We start from the raw sequence: 20,134 nt of genomic DNA, 5'->3' as shown, positions 1-20,134 counted from the left end.
TGCACAAGGGCCTCCCACCTGTCGCCTGACAAGAGCTATCCTGGGTATCTATTCATGCTTCCTGTCCCCTCTTTACTCGAACAACGGAAAGGAAACCTATCCCGACTCTGGTCAACGCCATGCCGAACCTATTTCACAAGCTAGCTTCGTCATTACCGGCCCTCGATGGCGATGGTGAACAGCTGGTCCACGAACGTCGCCACGTCATTCACCCTGTCCACAGCGACGTTTGAACTCTGCGTGCCGCCGCCGGCGTGGACATCGGTCCTCACCTCGGCCACCTGCAGCGTTCGCATCTCGATGGCGCCGCTGCTTGTGCTGTTGCTGCGCCTATCATCCCTGGCGACCTCGTCCATCTCACCGCCCACGTTGGCCACGATGTTACCCAGAGGCTCGCTTGCCCGCCGGTCCATCAAAGTCGGCGTCCGACGGTGCAACGTCCGCGCTTCGGGGGCCGCCAGGTGCGTGATGTCGTCGGCGTTGGAGACCTCAACTCGGATCTCTTCCGACACCATGATGCCGCCAAACGGCGACGACTGACTGACCGGCTCGTGATTCGTGTATGCCGGAGGCGCCGCGTCGAAGCTCGAGGCGCCCGGAGACATGGCATCGCTGTCGCGACCTGCCGTCCAGAGCTTGAGGGTCGAGCTCGACTCGTTCGAGTGTGTCCCCATTGAGGAGCGCCCGAGCACCGTGGAGACGGGTTTCCCGTCCGAGTCTACCGGGTGCAACGAGTTCGGTCCACTGAAGCTGTAAAAGCGCGACGAATAGCGAGACTGTCTCCTGCTATGCAACGCCGGGCTTGGCTTTTCGGGGGGCACGGACTGGAGAACAGGCGCCAGCTCACGATGCACTGACTGCGTGAAGGCAAGGTGGCGCGACGTGTCGCGGCCAACAAGCTGGTGGACCTTGAAGAAGTTCAACGGGATGAACTCGCACTTGGGGCTGATGAAGTTGACATGAATCGGAATCACCAGCCGAAAGGCGATCAGGCTCGTCGGGAGTGGCTGGGACGCCTCGTTGGGGGTCTGAATCGCCGGCAGCGTGACGACAGTGCTGGTGAGGATGGCCTCGTTGAAGATCGGGTCGTCAACCCAGGTGCGCAGTGCGTTGAGGCTGTCCATCAACTGGGACGCGAATTGTACCTCACGGGTGCCCACATTGGGCATGGAGGCTAGCGCACTGCTCATGCTGAGGGTGTTCAGACGGTCCAGCTGTCGGAGGAAGGTCAAGTGCCACTGCTCGATCCGGTCGATGGGCATCTGCACGCTGGGCAACAGGTGCCGGGCTCCCTTCCGGACGGCCACATCAAAACCATAGCTGCCCACGCGGGCGCGGATGCCGAAAAGCCCCATGTGTACGCCCGGCTCCAGCTGGTTGTCGTCGTCGGCGTACGCGGCCATGTTGTACAGCTTCGACTCCAGGTCCGCCGACTTGATTTGCATGCTGGTCCCGATGATACTGCTGACTTGGCGAAGCTCCGCAAATCGGTACCCGGCGGCCTCCAGCCTCTCGATCTCTCTGTCAGTCTGCACTCGGCGTACCAAGAACATAAGGGACCCTCGTCCGAACTCGTGGACACGCCGGTGGCCTACCCCCTTCTCTGCTAGATCGCCGCTATTGCTGGTCGCCTCAACCTTTCTTGTTATCCCATCAGGCCGCAGGACGGGGGAAGCGTCTGGTCGACTGCCTGCGTCGCATCCCGGGCGTTCGCCGCTAGCGCCGGTCGGCAGGATCTCGTCCCACAACAGGCCGACGGAGGTCAGGTGTTCCTTCATCTTCTCGGCAAGGCCGACGGCAGCGACGCAGAAGAGCTCACGGAAGATGACGTCGTAATTCTCAATGAGCTCGCCGTGTTCGTTGATGAGCTGGATGCCGGCACGAGTATCGCGGTCGCGGCCACGCCTCGGGAGGTGAGCCAAGTGGTTCGCCATGCTGCCGACGAGCGTCGAGATGCCAGACCAGTTTCGCGAAGCCTGGAACATCCACAGAAACAAGGGGTGGGCGATGTTGAAGTTGTCACTGGCGTTCTTCTCGAGGAACGTGTCTGTGATCTTCTCACTCGGAATCAGGCCGTCGGGGTTGACGAGGATGCGATTGTGCTTATCAAAAACAGCGGCCGCGAGAACCACTTGCTGTGCCTTGCTGGCGTACCGCTTCATGATGCGGGCAGTATAAACAGCCGTCCCGCCCATGACGCAGCAAGCACCGACCGACTGTCCCGCAGCGTTAATGACCTGAGAACTCTCCAGAAACAGCGGCGTGGCCGAGCTTACCAGGCAAATGACAACAATGACGGTTGTGTTGCGGGACAACTCGTTGCTGCCGGTGTTGAGGCGCACAAGCTGGTACTCGGTGCCGGTGGAAGCGCACCAATGCATGCCGGAAACGGCGCCGGCCAGGACGACGGAGCACGCGGCGCGCTTCCACCAGGACGTGGTCCAGGCGGCGCGGAAGACGAAGAAGAGGGCAAGGGCGACGATGCTCGCGGCTGTGGCGATGAGCGCCGCGCCAACGACGTTGATCGGATTGTAGATACAGATGTAGTTGTCGATGGAGTTGTTGCCGAGATAGTGCATGCCGCAGATGGCGGCACCGGCCAGGACGCCTCCTACAGAGACTCGCCACCACGAGACGGTGTTATTGATACCGACGGCGACGAAGGCGGCGAGTAGCACCGCAATGGGGACGAAGAAGGACAAGGCGGTGAAGCCGCTCGAATACGCGATCTGCAACTCGGGCTCTCCGTCGGCCAAGTCGATGGCACGGTTGCCGATGAAATGCTGAGAGAGATGTTAGTTCGCAAGCCCCCCCCCCCCCCTGGCGGGCGACGGGACCCGGCCGACTCACCATGCACCAGATGGCGATTCCGCCCATCGTTACCGCGGAGCTGACGAGGAGGAGACTGTTGCAAGTGTAAGCCGGACGCCGCCCCAGACGGGGGTTGAGGGGTCCCTACTGGTTGAATTTGCCCTTGGGTGAGGTTCGTCTGTTCAGCAGCTCGAGAGTGGAAGCCGCGCCGATAAGACTGACGGCGAAGCTGAGAGTGATGAAGCCGCCGTTGAAGGCCCTCGGAACCACCTGCCCATGGTACCTGGAGAACAGGTCCTCGATCGTTGTGGACATATTGGCGGCGCTTGACTGGGAGAAGCCACCCAGGTAGATTCGGTCTCGAATGTCTCTCTCGCTCGCGGTGCCCGGTCGTCGTGTAGATATATCTTTCGACTCGCGTGGCAGGCCGGAGAATGAGAATTCCGTTGGACGAGTTTAAGAGAGTCTTGGGGAGGAGGGCGTGGTTTCCCCATGAAAGACCGGGGGTCCATCCAGGACATATCATGGGTGTCAGGGTGAGACAGAGAAGCGGCGGATCGGGACTGGCTGACGCTTTTGGCGCGACGCTTGTTCGCGAAGCATGGCTCTCATCTCAATACGGGCTAGCTAAAGGGATGTTTCCCGCCTTTCTTCAACCTCACCGAACGCGACAACCGTCAGCTAGTTTCGAGCCAACAACTGCAGAAATAGTGGACGGGCCTATTCCTCGTTTAGCCAAGGGCCGGACGCCCTAGGGGTATTGTATACCTCAAGGTTCCAAGTTGGTCAACTCGAGTGCATCGGGGGATTTGTCAGTAACGAGCAGCCAAGCCGATCAAGATCTGAACAAGCCTCGTCTCCCACTATGAATGTCGCCGACCCTCGACCTCGTCTCTCTAGCTCGGACCCCTTTACCGGCCGTGATGGCCTAGCGCGGAAAGAGAATCTGGTCGTCGCGCGAGGTGTTGTACTCGGACGGCGTGGAGATTGGCCTGTTTCCTGATCTAAACAAAGAAGTGCCTTGACCAAACACTGTGACGACCGGCGCGGTTCAGGGACACGGAGGATTTGACGGGAGAAGCAGGAGCCCCAGCTTCCTCGCGAGCGACACATCCACCGAAATGCTGTGGGCCATTGGGAGAAGAAACGACACATTCAGCCACTCGTGGCTGGCGCGATGCAGGGAAACTGCGTACTGCCCAGCCATAGCCAGTCATGGCCAGTCCGAAGTCGCCATCTCGTGAAATGTCGTAGACACGCAGAAGGAAGAGACACCGACCAGCAGCTATCAATCGCAGACCGCCACCGAGGGGCATGCACCACCCAAAGGGTGGGATTCCAAGACCATCAAAGCGACAGAAGACAAGCGGCACGAGAGACATGACACGATCAAGGGAGATGGTACCAACAGCCCATGACTGCCGCCCTCAGAAGAATCGCAGGTCTTGTCCGACAATGACTTTCACAGGTTCTCTCTGGGGAGGCGCCGCTTAGGCGACTAAGCCTGACGCCACGGCCGAGCGCGGTCGAGCAAACGGTTGGCTCGAGAATGTTAGCCGGGGTTGCCGCTCCCCTCTGCACGACCGACGCAAAATGCCAGAGACAATGCGAGAACAGACGAGACGGATCACGATCAGTTCCGTGGTTTCTGGCCACTATCGAAAAGGATTCGAAGGATGGAGATGACGACGGCCTAGGATGATGCGTTCGGTTCGCCCAAAAGCAAACAGTGTTCGCATGCTCCAAATGGAAGTATGAGTGGGGTTTGGACGAGATGGATGGCACGATCTGCAGTAATCCCTGCGAACGGACACAGGGGGGGGAGGGGGGCTCGTCCGTCTTCGGCACAGCATCCTAGTGTACATATTCCGTAATATGGTACAGGATGCGTGCGGCACACCCATTCGCTAACAGCGAGGTACCGGTAATCTGTGGGCAGTATGCAGGCGGGGGTTTTCGGCTGATGGATCTCGCTTATCCTGCATCCGTTTCTTTTTCCTTTTCTTCTACACTATCTGCTGCGGTGCTACCAATCCGGGCTTTCAGCCTGGCCCGATGCAGCCGCACTTGCATCATACTCGACTCGTCAATCATGGCCCAATAGGGTCCAGACGAACGCCCAGCCCAGCTAGGGGATGCGTTGACTGCGCGTCCTCGACAGGCCTCTTTCTAATCTCGATCCGGGTCGTGTCGACGAGATGTGGTGGCCAAAGGCGACGTCGGCCATTCATGTCCTGTTTTCAACCAGCTTCTCGACTCGAATGTCTATTCTTTTCGTGGAACACGCAAACCGACTGGAATCCCCCCTCCCAAAGTCGGCAAACCAGCAGGCGCCACTGATGCAGACTTGGCCTATTCGCACACCCCTTTCGACGACGAGCATAGGGCTGCCCTAGTAGGCACACACAGACATGCACACAGACACACCTATATGCAGCGCAAGAACAAGAGGTGCGGTGCACATCACCATCTTGGCATCGTCTGCGGCCAGGTACGCCACGCCGCGACGACATACTACTATAATAATAGTGTATCCACCCGTCCGGCCCTGAAACCTTGCGGCCTCGGTCGGCCCTGGTTCTGGGGAACGGGAACACAACTAGGGCCTCGAGAAGGCCAGGGCAGGGGAGTGGATGCCGACAACAGAAGATTTGCAAAAGCCTGGCCTGTCGAAGGTACGGATATAGCATAATCAAGAAGTGTATGTGCTGCTCCATTCCCAACACCACACGGGCCAGATACCTGCACTCAAGAATTCTGCCGAGGGCAGCCGCCATCAGTAAGGCAGCTCGCGCGGAACGACAAGCTCTTCGCGATTGCGCCCGAGGCCCTCTTTCCTTTCCTTTTCTTCTTCCCTGAATGCATTCTGCCGCCTAGGCACACAGCATCGCAGCTCGGCCCATGTGACCGACACGGGGCTGTAGTCGGTCTGGTATGCAAGGACGAAGAGAAAAAGCAAGGAGGGGGACGGGTTACACGACGTACAATGTCGTTCAGAATGGCGCGCTGAATCCAATGTCTCGGTTGGCGACCCTGCTGATGATCGGGCAGAGGACTAGGGGACCGGCGTATCAACGACGGGCCGCGCTCCTCTTGCCTACAGCCTTTTGCTGCCAAACGCTGTCCGGGTCTTTGTCGCTGGACTTGTGACGAAGTGGGCACAGGACGGAGACACGCCGAATGAGCGGCTGACGTCGAGGACGCACCCGGGGGGATTGGGGGGTTTCCGCTGCGCATATGTATGCTTCCAGGCACTCGGGTGACAGAAATCAGAATGCTTTTCGGTGGTGGTTGTGGGGAAAAGGTGTCCTTTTTTTGTTGGTCATCCGAGTGCCAGACAAGCAGCACTAGATGGTTGCATGGGAGGATCACCCTGCCGGAGAAGGTGCACAAGTGTGGACGGAGCGACAAGCTGTCGTGCTCAGAAGCTGCAGTTCGTGCTCCGATTCTGTCCAGTCGATCAGAACTCGGATTCTGCCCATCATACTCTCTCATTCCATACCGTAATGGGCGTGTTTCTCCCTATTTCTTTTGCCAAGCAGCAAGTGCGCGCCACTCTGTAGGGAGAGAAGCCAAGACACGTCTGAGAGGGGCCGTCGCGCCATGTGGTCGTCACGCTCAAACGGCTAACACTTTGGCTATCCCTTGAGCTTTCTAGGTATTGACCCGTAGCGTCTTCGGCTGTCGAGTCCCATCGAGCTAGCACTAGTTATGGAAAGAGGAGAGAGATGGCGGAGTTTGCTGGCGTCGTGTGCGTGCACCATAACTCTCCTCGCCAGCCGGGCCGAGCTGCATAGTTTTCCGTTGTGTGGATGCCATGTAGATAGATAGCCCGACCTGAATTGTTTTGCCTTCGCTGGAGCAAATCTGCAACTTGAGGGGTTGCCTCTGGGATATTATTGTTAGCGACTGGCTGGCAGGAGGGGGTCTGACTCCCGGGCGGTGTGCAGGATGGCCCGCGCACTGCAGTCATCCAAACGATCATCAGTCGCGAGCCCCTTCCTATCCTACACCAGACGATAGCTGATGACCGGAGACGCACAACGGACAAGTCGATGCGCCAGCGCATCTTCAAGTTTGCGGTGGTGCTCCACGGATAGCTGAATTGATTGACAGACTGGCAGGCTAGTGCTAGTGCTTTTTGACTCGCCCTGGTCCTCACAGCTCCACACGTCAATCAGAAGACAATGTTGCGTCTCAACGGGCTATTGATTGTCTCGCACGATGGAGACATTGTTTGTTGCTTTATCTGACTTGGCGTCATCCAAACGGCGGAGGTTTCGAGTCGCTCGCGACGCCAAGTCTCTAAGCCAAGGCAAAACTAACACCACAAGAAAGAAAGACGCACGTCAGTCGCCCACTCAGCCTGCTAACGAAATCAACGACGCCGTGCAACCCGAACCATCCTACTGCTTCCAATGAGGCGTGCAAAAAGGAAAGAGGGTGGAGAAACGAAGAAACAAAAAGGAAAGAAACAAGCCATGGGGAGAAACAAAAAAAGAGTCCATCGGAAAGTCTAGATGCGACGGCTGCTGTCCACGTCGGCCAGCTTGTTTCTCCACGACCAGTCGACGGTGCAGCCACAACGATGTTACTAAGCTTGTCCTTTATTTTTCGACACAAGACAGGACTTGAAGAAGGATATCTAGATGATGACGAGACATTCCAGATGGCACGGCTTGCTCTGTGGCGATGTTTTGCTGGATTCTTTGATGTTCCAAGTGCCACAGGTTCCAGGCCCATTTGCTTGAGACGACCTACTGTCGCGCAAGAAAGTCATCGCGATGCTCTGCTACGTTCGCGCTCATGGGGCAGGCCCGCCGGCGGTGTTGCTGTCGCGTTCCGCCTGTGCGAGGTTGCACGTCGGCGAAGGTGATGCGTGATATCCCGATAATGACAGGGGTGCGACGGATAGCACCCCGGAGAGGAGGGGCGAGCTCCTTGCGAGCCCGCTCCGGGGCCGGAGGGGCGGTCGCTCTCGCTGGATTAACGATTGCCCGAGCACTGATAAGGGCCCCGACCGCGGGGCAGAAGGGCCCCCTCCCCTCCCCGCCGTACATAGCCCAGAGAAAAAGGATTGCAGGCCAGCGGGTGTAGTGGGGGTATGTGCGGCGTTGCATCACCAACAATCTGGTACGAGCAACAGATCACGCCCGACTCGTCAAAGGAATCGCAAGTCGAGTTCGACGGTCCCACCCCAGTCGACTGACCATTGTTGCTGTCTTTTTCCCGGCTCCGACCCGTCCCTCCCCGACCAAACTCGCCTGGGTGAATCCAACATCCCGCCGTGAACATGCCTTCATCCACAGAGACGCCGGCTTCGGCTGTCCGAGTGCTCCCTCTCACGCCCTTCACACCCGACCTCTACGAGCGCGCGTGGTGCTCCGTACCTCATCCGACCCTCCCGCTCATCGCGACCGCCTACGTCAAATCGGTCAGGATCTTTTCCCTGTCCTCCCTCTCCTCCCACAGCACTCTGACCGGCGGCCACACGCGGTCCATCCGCTCTGTGGCCTGGAAGCCCAACCTCCCTCCCCACCAGCTGTGCCTCGTCACCGGAAGCTTCGATTCCACCGCCGGCCTCTGGCGCTGGGACGGCGAGCTCCCCTTCGCGGGCGGCGACGCACCCTCCTCGACCGCGGAGCCCCTCGAGATCGACCTCAGCGGCGCGGCGAAACAGCGCCCCCGCGGCGACGCGGACAGCGACGGCGACAAGGATTGGGAGTTCACGCTCGTCCTCGAGGGCCACGACTCGGAGATTAAGGGCGTCTCCTTCGCCCCCTCGGGCGCCTACCTCGCCACTTGCAGCAGAGACCAGACCGTTTGGGTCTGGGAGGACGTGGGCGCCACCGAGGGTGATGACGAGTGGGAGACGGTCGCCGTCCTGAACGAGCACAACGGCGACATGAAGGGCATTGCGTGGTGCCCCGACGTGCCCGGCCGCAACTCACGGAGGCGCTACAGCGCCGACGTCCTCGCGAGCGCGAGCTACGACAACACGATCCGCATATGGCGCGAGGACGGCGACGGCGAATGGGTGTGCGTCGCGGTGCTCGAGGGCCACGAAGCCACCGTCTGGGGCGTGCAGTGGGAGCAGAAGCCGAGGGATGACGGCGGCTTCCCGCGGCTGCTCAGTTATTCGGCTGACCAGACGATACGGATATGGAGCCTGCAGGCCGAGGACGAGGACGAGGACGCCGGGCCCGGCGCCGCCTTCCACGGCGGGCTGGGCGGCATCCCCAACACGATGCGGAGGTCGCTGCGCGAGGACTGGGTTTGCACCGCCGTCCTGCCCAAGGTCCACACCCGTGACATCTACTCGGCCACCTGGAGCGCCACCTCGGGTATGGTGGCCAGCACCGGGAGCGACAGCGTCATCGCGGTCTACCGGGAGGACGACGCGCACGGCACGGGGTCCGAGGCATCGGCGGAGACGGGGGCGACTGCTACCAACGGGGACGGTGCGGTGGCCACCCAAGGGAAGCCCAGCGAACTGCCGGCGGGGTCGGGCCGGTGGCACGTCGTCGCCGAGGTGCCCAACGCCCACGGCCCATACGAGATCAACCACATCACCTGGTGCAAGCGGTACGACGCGGGGTCGGAGAAGAAGGGTGTTGAGGAGATGCTCGTCACCACGGGGGACGAGGGGCTCGTCAAGCCTTGGCAGGTGGTGGTGTCATGAGGAGACCGCGACGGTGTCGAGAGCACGAGGACGACCTGCATCTAGAGGGTGACCCAAATCAGCACCAGCAACGGATTGCATGCTGTCGCTCAAGGCGTCGCCGCCTAGGCCATGGCTCCGGGCTACGACGTCTGCCATCTGCACAACCGACTTGGCGAGCGGGATCTGCCCAAGATGGCCCTTGTTGACGAGCGGAGCGAGGCTGGAGTTGGCGGGAAACGGGGAGAGCCGCGCGGGCCTTTAGCGCTATGGGGGGGGAAGGGGGTGGGGGACTAGAGACAACCAAGTTTGTTTATTATAGACCTTGGTAACCCCGCGGTCCGTGGCAGACGATACCCAGGTATGGTGATATAAAGATGTAAAGCAGAGCAGGGCGAAAATGAGGTTAGCCAGAAGTGCGATAGAATGATCAATAGGCCAAGAGCATGGAACAAAGTCAACCGGCTGCTCTCGTACACCTTTCAAGTTGCCCCAAGGGACCTGGTCTCATGGGAAAGAAACGGACTAGAACATTGAAAGCCGCTGACGGTTCTGGAGACTCGTCAAATTTATATATACACATGGGGTTTAGCGCTGCCAGGGATGCATATGTGCTTGTTAAGGTAGACGCTCGCTTGCCGGCGACCTCATATGCAGATACGCGATACAAGATGAGCAATTTTGTATTCCAGGTTGGAAAGGAATGCGCCGTGTCTGCCGTTCGTATTGATCGCCAGGACATAAACCCCATGGCCGTTCGCGTCGTATTGCGGAACACCGCTCGCCTGGGCGTCGAATGCGATAGTCCTGCAGATGATGGATCGTCGAGTGGATGGTATGGTATGGATGAGCTGGATTGACCCACTCGGCGGCGTGGGTGGGCAGACGCAGTTCTTGCAGAAGCTCCGGGAACTGCAGCCTCACTGCGCACAAGGTGTCACCTCTGTCGAGGTCTTGGACGGTTTTGGCTCTGGGTCCGCTCATGAGAGGCATCTCTGATGTTGGAGTGAGGATCGCCGGCGGCGGTGGTAAGGGGGAAGGCGGGTTGAGGAGCAGCCAGCCATGGCTGTTTGGCTTTCTCGCTAGTCACAAGATTTGGCTAATTCGCACAGGAATTGTGTATGTCAAACGAAAGGGTTGGTTTGATGCGTATGAAAATGCGCTTGATAGTTCTTCAAACTCTCGATTGTAGGTCGATGTTTTACTGAGAAGTGTGGACGCAACGGGTGCGGCCGGAACAGCTGTGGGCTAATCAATACCAATCTCCCGCAAAGCACTTGTGAGGCTTGTGACGATTCTATGGTCCTGGTTGTGTCATAAGACTAAATAAGTATTGATTTTGGAAGGCAGGGCTTCTTTGAAGTATCCCAATACCTAGACCATGCACCGGAGATGTCGCCAATACTACAAGCATCACGAGTCACAAGTGTCTTGGTTGGCTGAAAATTTCAATTCAGCCTACGAGCCTTCTCCGGCCGCCTAGTTAATCTCAGAGCCTCTACAGCCTTTTGTTGTCGTAATTCATTCGTTCGTCTGCTGCAACCTCTTGGACAGTCCCCCCCTGTGTGGTCATCCCACAGCTTGCGAACGCAATCCAAGATGCCCTTCTTGGAGATCAATGCCCCCGAACCGTACTTGGTGGTGGTGTGAAGCCCGTATTCCAGAATGTCGTCCAGCTTCGTCGTCCTCTGGTCCTCCTATTGATCATCTTGACGATCTCCCTAATATCTCTCGAGGCAGATAGTTCGATGATCTCAACCGACTCTTTCCCCAACAACCTGATCTTGCAGATGCGTGGACTCTCAGGTGACGGCGGCGGCAGGGGCTCTGTCATGGCCTCTGTCGTGGATTTAACCGTTCTCTACCTGTGCGTTTGCATTGCCTGACTTGCAAGGAATCAGGGATTCACTTATTCTTGTCCATCTAGGAACCTCTTGGCGGTCGCCGCCATGTGCGAGAAGAAAAATTGAAGATTCTACCACAACAGAACATAGTCGGTCCATGAGCTGAAACTTCGCGGGTCGACATGCTCCGTCAGGTAGGGCAACAAGAACTCTTGTCGTCACGGTCGATACATGCGATGCGCAGATCTTTATTGATGCAACGGTGTGCAATCTTCATGATCGCTTCCTGCCTGAACCGGAGTTGCTGCTTCGCGTTTCCAGACACTGCAACCTCGAATGGCGGCGCACAAGGCTCAAGCATCTTGGGATCGAGACCGATATCTTTGTAGAAGAATGACAGGTATCCTCTTGTCGACTCGATGTACTTCTCCATGGCGACCAGAGGCTTCTTGGCGGCCTGCGGGGTAGATGAAGCAGAGGCTGCTGTGTTGCCACCGTACGTAGAGCTCAGTGGCGTGCTGACGATGGGATCCCTTGCCGATGTCTTGCTCTGCTTCTTCTGGGTTACGTCTCCCTCCTGCTTGGGGCTCGTGGCAGGGGCGAACGGCTTTGCGGTAGGGGACAGGGCCGTGGCAGGACTCGCTGGCGTATGAAGCGGCTGTTTTGGCTGCTGATCTCTCTCCAGGATATCCTCCTCGTGTTCGTTGTAGGAACCGGACTTCTCGACACGCAAACACTCGCTACAGCCATCGTCGAAAGGCAGAGTGAGCTTCTTGAGGGCTGTAAACTTCTGTTTGTGCTTTTCATTCCAGGCGGTGATGCTGGTGTCATCTAAATAATTCTCGTTGGTCGAAGCTCTCGTTCACGGAGACCCAGGATACTCACAAGCGTTCTTATATATCTTCTTGGGGCCCGAGAAGACAGAGTATCCGACGCCCGATTTGGTGGAACTAACCTTGCCCTTGTACCGTGCTGTTATGCCGATGGCCCACTCCTCACGGAAGCTGTTCGTCGAGCTCTTGTTGAGTAGCTTGGCCGCCGGCGAGCTCGTCTCTCTGCTCTCGGATATTGAACCAGAGTTGATCGGTAGACAAAGAAGTTTCATCTACCTCATCTTCTCAGGCATTTGGGGGCGTCTAGTCGGCCGCTCTCGTCCCCTGGTTGACCTTTGCGGTCGTCTCATTGGTCGAGGGCGTGATGTTAGGGTATCCTCCAGTAACAGCTGCCCCGGGCTTGTTTTCGTGTGCGCTCATGATGCCACGTCCCCAATGCAACAAGGTGGGTATGAAGCTTTTTTTAGTTGTTTTGAGTTGACGTGAATTATTGATGTGAGTTGTTGGTAAGATTAGAATTTAATAATTGAGTGGGAGGGGGCTATGAAAATGATTGTGTAGAAGGTGAACAATGAGGAGTCCCTTTAAAAGGAAGGAGCTGTTAGTGTAGCTATGTATAAGTGGTCTTCTGCTACCTCAATATCATTAGTACTACCATGGAACTTACTCCTTATATATACTATTGCTACGCATTTAACAATACATATTCAGAAAAATCTCACAGTGGCAGTTACACATGCACACAAGCAACCAAATAAATATTATCATGACCATACACATTCTTTAACAGGGCGATACAGGATTTCTACGTTTCTATACTGAATCAGAACCAATGAATGAAGTAATGATCATAGTCCACTATCGCTACAAAGAGACCGCGGAACGTCACCTTGAAACCCCTAGCGTCTCCAACACCATCCGAGTCGAGGAACCACAAGGCATAGTCTGCGATGTTGAACATGACCGCGAGCTGCTGAGTGCTCTCCTTTACCATGTAGATCTCGTTGCTGTTGATTCGAAGCTTGACCCATCCATCGCTCGCAGGCATCTACATAGTCCGCAAATGCCCCTCCAGCAGGCTGCCACAGATGCATCTGGTTCCATCGGACGGTAACGGTGTCTGCCAATGACCAGATGGCAGCACGGGCTGGCGGCTGGTCTGCTGCCGGCAGCATCGACACCCTGTCGTTTGCGCGCTAGATAAGCTAGGTGAGGACGGCCAAGTTGGCGACGGGGCAGGTGGCAAGGTACTCCGTGAGCCTGCTTACTACGGCGAGGAACTGGCTACAGCCGTTGCTCGACACAGACTGGCCGAACCGTGAGACTACCGCCACGAATACGGAAGAGATGGGCTGCTGGCTGTAGTCTTCGTCTTGCCGGCCGCTGCCGTCCCATATGCTGAGAACAGCCCAAGGCCTGGGATGGCCGTCGACGGCGGCATAGGTATCCTCTTGAAGCATGGCGTCCATCAGAACGTCCTACTCTCCGAGCCGGCCACTGAAAAGGAACTGCATTTGAGCGTGGTGGTTTTCTTCTAGGCGCCTCTCTAACTGAAGCTTGTTCTCTGTCGGACCAAAGCTCACCCTCCTTTGTTTGGAGCTCCCCCAAAGTTTGCTGCATAGGACCTGATAGTCCTCGAGAGATTTTGTCACAGCAGACAACATCTTCCGATCTTCGTCGCGGTCGTCCCGAGGCATTTCAGATCCGACTGAAGCTCGCTGCTGTGTATCTGTGTCTGCTTGAGGGCCACTATGCTGATGGCCAGGGTCTCCTTGGTTGCACCCAGCTCACTTTGGGCTGTCCCGAGAGCCTGCCCAAGGCTGTCACCATGGGCCCGAGACTCTTTAAGAACTCCAGTCTTGTTAACTAGGGTTTGCTTTATCACATCATTCTCACTCCGGGCTTCCATTAGATCTCGCTCAAGTTGGCTTTTCTCTCATCCCTCGCCAATTAATAGTCGCTGTCGGGCTCCTTCCAACTCTTCGCGTTGTCAGCCAGTATCTCAACGTTAGATGTTGCCGTATCGTTGAGTCTGCTAGCCATCTCTATCACCATTTTGTTGCGCCACACCAACTCCGCAAGGCTCGCATGCTCTTAGTCCAAACGGGATGCTGCATCCACAGCTTCTTCTTGGAGGCGTTTATGGCTTCACCTGGGAGACTGGGTCTTACTCATGAGGTCGACATAGATTTGAGGGGGCGGCCTGCAACTTGTCTCGTCGTCGTCGGCCAGATCATCCCCACTTTGCGGTACGGAATCCGTTGTTCGAGAGATGAACCTCTCGAAATTGCGCCAGTCAGTCTCTGCGTGCGAAATGACCTGTTGGAACTGTGCCGCCGCTGGTCCAAGTCGGCATTCTCTTGCTGCCTCAAGCCCATCCGGAGGCGATCCTCAGTAGCAAGCCGCTGGATAAGCTTTCGCATCGCGTCGGCACCACCCGTTCTGTCGGTCACCAACTTCTGGCGGTCCTCATCCGATAGGTTCTTTATAATGTCGACCATACTGCTGGGCGTGATGGCACATTGCAGAAGGTCGATGGCCATGCCGGGTGGAAGCCCAATTGGGATTGTTTCTCACTCGTTTGAGCCTTCTTCTGACTTGATCGCATCTCACATCTGCTCAGTGGACGCTGCTGTATCCTCTTTCACTTCGCCCTCGTGACCCAGAGACGTGTCCACCTCCTTGAATCGTATCAACAGTACGTAGCCCGTGGTGTCGTCCTCGCTGTCCAGGAGGAGAGGGCGGGGCCTGTCAAGCCTTAGCACTCTCTCGTTGTCTTCGAGCTTGTTTCGAACCTCATCCAGCAGAGCCGGTGCCTCTGCAATAAGGTTCCCTCCGTCGACGAGGCATTTCTTGGGGTCCTGCAGCCCCTCGAGCCGCAACCACGGAAATATCATCGGCATGGTGTCCTTGCCGTTTTCGGTAGCCATCGGTGTGGATTCTCACTGTTTTCTTATGCTGCTGTTTAGTTGTGGGTTTCATAATGAAAATAGAAGTCGGCATGTTTGAAAACTGATGCTATTGTTAGGAGTGAAAACTGTGTTTGTAGTAAGAGCGGAAACTTATGTTGTTACTAAGACCAGCATCCCGGTCACCCCCATACAGACAAGATGAGATAGGCTACGAGACACATTGCATTTACGCTAACACATACGTTTGAGCTTCTGTAGAGGACAAAAGACGCCTGAAATAACTAACTTCCATAATAGTCACATAACGTTCCAGCTCCCTAAACCTTCCAATCGCTGCATGTATATATATATATATACATATATGTATACACACACACACACACACACACACACACACACACACACACACACACACACACACACACACAACTCTCCTCCAAAAACAGTGCAGGACACAAAAGCTCTGCCACCATCACCATCACCAAAGCAGTGTCGAATTAGACTTCACTTTTACTACAGTTGCATACACAAACGACTGTCAAAGGCATCAGTCACAACCTTGGGGAGTCGTTGCTGGGCTGTGGCTTGACTTACTGGAGAAGCACCCACCCAAACGTAACGGCCGCCGCCCCGGCCCCGCCCCGGCCGCCCGCATGCCTTTGACGGCCACCCGGAGCTCATTGATCAGATGACATCGTCTCGCCGCCTGCAGACGGAAAGCTTCGTCCGGGCAGGCCAGGCACCGTCATCCGCGCACGGCACAACACCCCTTCCCCCTCTTGAGGACGTTGCTCCTTTGTCGGCTGCGCACCGTCCGATCCGAGCGGCCCGGCAGCGACGTCTCGTCTGTTACGCTTCCGAGTCTTCCGGATGCCGCTCTCCGATACGAGAAGGACCGGGAAGCTCAAGCTTTGGCTCTGCTTTCCTGAAACGAGCCGTACACCCTGGAAAAGTCAAAGACAAAGATACGACGAAGGGGTTTTCCGCTGCGTACTCGCATTGGGACGACCTGACGGTCAACCTTTTCCCATCAGTCCACCAGGGTCTGGAACATTACCTAACACGAGGAGGCGTACCGAAATAGAACCCCCCTTCCCCTTCCCCCAAATTGAGGCATTTGATTAGGCTCAAAGGCTAACAAACATCGGGCCCGAAGGGTTGACGTGACTGCCGACGCGCTCTGGTTACCAAGTTTCCCCCCAATCGCCACTTGCCTTGACCAAGAAAAACCTTGACTGTTCCGTCTCGTCCCACTCCAAGGAGTTCGTAGCACAACGCGATAGGCTTTGGCGGCCCTGCCCGCAACACCAGGACGCACGCACGCACGCACGCACGCCGTGACAGCAGGGTCTGACCTGCCTGACGTCGCGACGCTCGGCAAAGCATGCGGTTTTGGGGGCCGCGAACGCCGCGAGCCTGTGACAGGGACGGCGGCGTTCGCGGCGTCCGCGGCGTCGCATGGCATGCGAGCCGGACATATCTTGCCATAGACGGCAAGCCCTCCGCGCCGCTCATATCCGCCGGCGCCCACGCGACGAACCTAAAAACCTGCTTCGCCGATGGCATTCCTTGCACGGGTTTCAACACACGCAACCCACCGCCCGCCGCCCAGCGAGTGATTGAGCGACTGAGCGGCCCGCTGATCGCCCCCCCCCCCCCCCCCCCCCCCAAAAAAAAAAACCAAGCCAGCCGAAAGAGCGCAGGCAGAACCCTCCAGGTTGTCCCTTAACCGCGCCCGCAGAACAGAGTTTCGGAGCTCTGGCCGTGTACGGCAGTGATGCGCGATTGCCTCATTGCCGCGGCGGGCGCCGGATCTTCGTTGGGCCAAGGCGGCGGGCCGCTGAAGAGCGTCGTGGGCCGTCTGGACGTGGGGAGGCTGGAGTCAACGAATCGTCGGCGAGACTGTTGGCCATCACACGCCAAAGACCAGGCACTTGTTGTCTTGGACGCCACGTCCCCATGTTGGTTCCGAGTCAGACTAAATGAGGCCCAAGTGCAGCGATCGCCGGCCTGCGCCTTGCCAGATCGGGAGGGGGAGCACCCCCCCCCCTCGATTCAAGAGGCAGGTTTCCCTTTTCTCTTTGTTTTTTTTTCCCCTTCCCCTTTCTCCCCCCTGCCATTCATGTGCGTGAGGCGGGTGCAGATCGTCAGCGCTACCGAGCCTTGGGCAGCATCGCCGCCGCTGACGAAGGTCGGTCTTTGACGTGTCTCAACAGGACCGGTCGAAACTGGCCGATCCGATCTTGTTCTGCCATAGACCCCACGTGCAGCATCCCTCGAGGTCTCGTCGGCGGCGGGCACAATCGTCCCAACACTGGCCCCAGACAGCTATTCTGGCATCATAGTCGTTCGATGGTGATCTCCGCGATGCGAGGGGAAGCCATGCGGACGCGGCGTTGTAGAGTCCACAATCGAACGACTTGTGATGCAGGTCGTCCAGGCGGAGGTGAATGAACGTATTTGCGTATCTGGCGCGTCCGGCGCATCCAGCGCATCAGAAGAAGGGGCTGACCCAGCAATCGACCAGATCGTCTCTTCATGCAGATCTGATCGCAATGAATCGGAGCATGCGTCGCGGGCGATTAGGTATCTCGATTGCAGACAGATCGGCTAGCTCTCCGAGTAGCTATCGTCCGTCATGGAAGCGTCTCCACAGACCCAGCCCGTTGATAACAGTCCACAAGGGCCCGTGATTGTAGGCCAGACCACCCACGCAGAGTCCATTCCGCTCGTTGTGCAGCCCAGCAGTGCCGCAGTGGTTTGAGACATTGTACGTCTCCCCGAGCTTGACCGGGGCGGACCGCCCCTGTCCGGCTGTGGGGACTGCAGACATCGAAGCATCACGGTGACGAAACAAAAAGAAAACGGCTGCTGCGGATTGCTTGGCATGGTTCGACAACCGGTTTGGGCCTGACTGGTTCCCGAACTGGTCGTTTGTCTGTACCCATGATTCATGAAGCCCATGTCAGGAAAGCCCTTTGAGAAGACTTCATGCGAAACATGCCATTACATGGGCCAGATGAGTGGACGACGCCCCATGGATAATGGAAAGGTTATTCGACACGTCGCACTGCATGCTCACCGAGCTCCACCCACAAAGTGCGGTTAAACCCTGACGGCGATTTGGGATCGGGCATGCCCCCGACTTGGAAGTGGTCTGCAGATGGATCTTGCCAGTGACTGGCTTGGATGCGCCCCGGTCTTGGGGTCGATCTGGACGCAAGGGGTACCCTCCCGATGGACCTGAAGGAGGAGGGCAGTAGGGTCGGTGTATACAGACTGTATCGATTGCGGATTCGGATACGCCCACGACTCTGCAGGGCATCGCGAGGCCATCCCAGGGCGCGCGATTTCGAGTCCTTGTGGATCGCTTGATGGCACGAGGCGGACCTGGATATGGGCGTCATGGAACATCGAGATGCCCGGGCTCTCCGCGCGTCTCATTTGCTTCTTCGTGGCGAAATGTGCCTCCATCTGGTTTGGAATGTGATGGGGTTGTACAAGAGCCGGCAGCAAGGGCGGGAAATGCGGCTGCTCAGGCCACCAGTCCATGAAGACGACTACGCCAAGGTTTGATGTAACGTAGCCGTAGAAGTTGGAGGGGTTTTGTGAACTACGTTGTATAGCAGGGAGAGGCAGGTGTGACCGCCTGGTGGACGTCTTGTCTCGATTCATGGCTAGACGGAGCAAGGAGGAGGAAGTTTACTCGTGCGGTCGTCGGGGTTTGTTAGGCTACCTAGTTGTTACCGTTCACTGAGCACATTGCAGTCTTTTGTTTCATCCGGTATTCTCTATTGTGGACTAGTCAAAGATGATACCGTGAAACTCATCGCCCGTGGCCGTTTCTTAACCGAACGGCCTTTACGTCGTCCCACAAATGAGTGCACTAGTTATGACTGGGCTGCGGTGCAAATTTGACACGATGAAGACTCAGAACACACGGCAGTCGGTCTGATGCTGTAGATCCAAGCTGGTCAGCCCATGGGAGCCCAAAGTACACAACAGTTGAGTGGACGCACAGCTAAAGATTAGAAGTCGGCTTCCGACATGCCTGTTTCTCTGCTACTATGCTAATCAAACCTAGCACAGATTCTCAGCTCAGCATCCCACAGGGTTATCGTGTCGCGTTCCGCCATTGAACTCAATATTAAGCAGGTTACGGTGGCCGTGACACTCCTCCCCGAAATCCCAAGTGCATGAGATGCATTGGTATATGGGCGTGTTCATCTATCTATCACGAGGACCGCGGTGTTCTGAGGAGCTTTAGCATAGGATCTTCTAGATGATGGAAGCTTGCAACTGGCTGTTTGCGGTTACACAAGGCTCAGACGTTATCCACGACGGAGAAAACCAAGCTAACAACAAAACAAGACACCTCTACTACAAGAATGGCAGCAGAAGTGACGAGGGAGACACAATTTCGAGGCCAGTGCCGATATTGCAAGCTAAACATGAGAGAGGAAATGGTAGTTCCGGCAATTGGCTATCTCGAGTTTTTTGGCATACATGGAGCGAGAGAGACACCGTGGCAGTAGGGCAAACTACCACCTCGAGCAGCTGAAAGACCACATCCGACCAATCTCCCCGCTATATGTATTCCGGATTAGATCGTCAGTCCTTGTTGCCAGTCACAAACGCCAGGACGATATAAATACAAGTCCATGCGCGCTCATCGGCATTTGTCATTCGTGGCATTGGCTCGGCAGCACAGCTCCTACACCGTCTGATGATGCTCATGGCCTTGATTTTCTCTCCCGATCCCTCCCCCGTCCGGGCCACCACGCAATCAAAGACTGCACGGACAGAGAGATCAAGGGCAAGGCAACACGGAACGCTTCTTAGCCATTCCAGCCAGAATCTAGATTCTCCGGGGATTTGGCATGTTCTTCGAGTGACGACAGAGATGTAACATAATTGCTAGGCTAACAACCTCTAGACGAAAAGGTCTAGTCTTGCTTCCTCCAATGTTAGAAGGCAAGACCGGCGAATGCACTTAAGTACTAATGCTCTTAAAAAAGGCTGGTCTGCAGCCACGCCGTTGAACATGAACTGAGAAGAGGCGATATTCAATTT

At 56.8% G+C, this 20,134-nt stretch overlaps 8 protein-coding genes across 8 annotated transcripts; 2 read left to right on the top strand and 6 right to left on the bottom strand.

Annotated features, from left to right (window-relative positions):
* Positions 1 to 152: 152 nt before the first annotated feature.
* LY79DRAFT_507469 (uncharacterized protein) lies at positions 153 to 3,126 on the bottom strand (the record flags this gene model as incomplete). The annotated part of the gene is made up of 4 exons (XM_060553831.1): positions 153 to 2,216; positions 2,277 to 2,783; positions 2,851 to 2,905; positions 2,960 to 3,126. The coding sequence occupies 4 exons, from the start codon at positions 3,124 to 3,126 to the stop codon at positions 153 to 155; spliced, it is 2,793 nt and encodes a 930-aa protein (XP_060418546.1).
* Positions 3,127 to 5,355: 2,229 nt separating this feature from the next.
* On the bottom strand, positions 5,356 to 6,413 carry LY79DRAFT_355976 (uncharacterized protein). Its single transcript, XM_060552690.1, has one exon. The coding sequence runs from the start codon at positions 6,304 to 6,306 to the stop codon at positions 5,560 to 5,562; it is 747 nt and encodes a 248-aa protein (XP_060418545.1). The 5' UTR covers positions 6,307 to 6,413; the 3' UTR covers positions 5,356 to 5,559.
* Positions 6,414 to 7,861: 1,448 nt separating this feature from the next.
* On the top strand, positions 7,862 to 9,734 carry LY79DRAFT_541053 (WD domain-containing protein). The gene has a single exon (XM_060556911.1). The coding sequence runs from the start codon at positions 8,105 to 8,107 to the stop codon at positions 9,491 to 9,493; it is 1,389 nt and encodes a 462-aa protein (XP_060418544.1). The 5' UTR covers positions 7,862 to 8,104; the 3' UTR covers positions 9,494 to 9,734.
* Positions 9,735 to 11,406: 1,672 nt separating this feature from the next.
* On the bottom strand, positions 11,407 to 12,544 carry LY79DRAFT_355958 (uncharacterized protein). The gene is made up of 2 exons (XM_060552689.1): positions 12,202 to 12,544; positions 11,407 to 12,147 (listed from the first exon to the last, which is right to left on the bottom strand). The coding sequence occupies exons 1-2, from the start codon at positions 12,419 to 12,421 to the stop codon at positions 11,507 to 11,509; spliced, it is 861 nt and encodes a 286-aa protein (XP_060418543.1). The 5' UTR covers positions 12,422 to 12,544; the 3' UTR covers positions 11,407 to 11,506.
* A 1,338-nt stretch (positions 12,545 to 13,882) lies between these two features.
* LY79DRAFT_541049 (uncharacterized protein) lies at positions 13,883 to 14,207 on the top strand. The gene has a single exon (XM_060556910.1). It carries the CDS (start codon positions 13,901 to 13,903, stop codon positions 14,159 to 14,161), a length of 261 nt encoding a protein of 86 aa, XP_060418542.1. The 5' UTR covers positions 13,883 to 13,900; the 3' UTR covers positions 14,162 to 14,207.
* Positions 14,208 to 14,758: 551 nt separating this feature from the next.
* LY79DRAFT_666574 (uncharacterized protein) lies at positions 14,759 to 15,079 on the bottom strand (the record flags this gene model as incomplete). The annotated part of the gene is made up of 1 exon (XM_060563249.1): positions 14,759 to 15,079. One exon carries the CDS (start codon positions 15,077 to 15,079, stop codon positions 14,759 to 14,761), a length of 321 nt encoding a protein of 106 aa, XP_060418541.1.
* Positions 15,080 to 15,780: 701 nt separating this feature from the next.
* Positions 15,781 to 16,697, bottom strand: LY79DRAFT_355914 (uncharacterized protein). Its single transcript, XM_060552688.1, has 2 exons — positions 16,138 to 16,697; positions 15,781 to 16,082 (listed from the first exon to the last, which is right to left on the bottom strand). The coding sequence occupies exons 1-2, from the start codon at positions 16,524 to 16,526 to the stop codon at positions 15,911 to 15,913; spliced, it is 561 nt and encodes a 186-aa protein (XP_060418540.1). The 5' UTR covers positions 16,527 to 16,697; the 3' UTR covers positions 15,781 to 15,910.
* A 28-nt stretch (positions 16,698 to 16,725) lies between these two features.
* Positions 16,726 to 17,142, bottom strand: LY79DRAFT_541043 (uncharacterized protein). The gene has a single exon (XM_060556909.1). It carries the CDS (start codon positions 17,020 to 17,022, stop codon positions 16,852 to 16,854), a length of 171 nt encoding a protein of 56 aa, XP_060418539.1. The 5' UTR covers positions 17,023 to 17,142; the 3' UTR covers positions 16,726 to 16,851.
* Positions 17,143 to 20,134: the final 2,992 nt, after the last annotated feature.

The sequence above is a fragment of the Colletotrichum navitas genome (genome assembly GCF_030913465.1).
Source record: "Colletotrichum navitas strain CBS 125086 chromosome Unknown LY79scaffold_7, whole genome shotgun sequence".
NCBI lineage: Eukaryota > Fungi > Ascomycota > Sordariomycetes > Glomerellales > Glomerellaceae > Colletotrichum > Colletotrichum navitas.
This window is presented reverse-complemented; position numbering and strand designations above follow the sequence as displayed.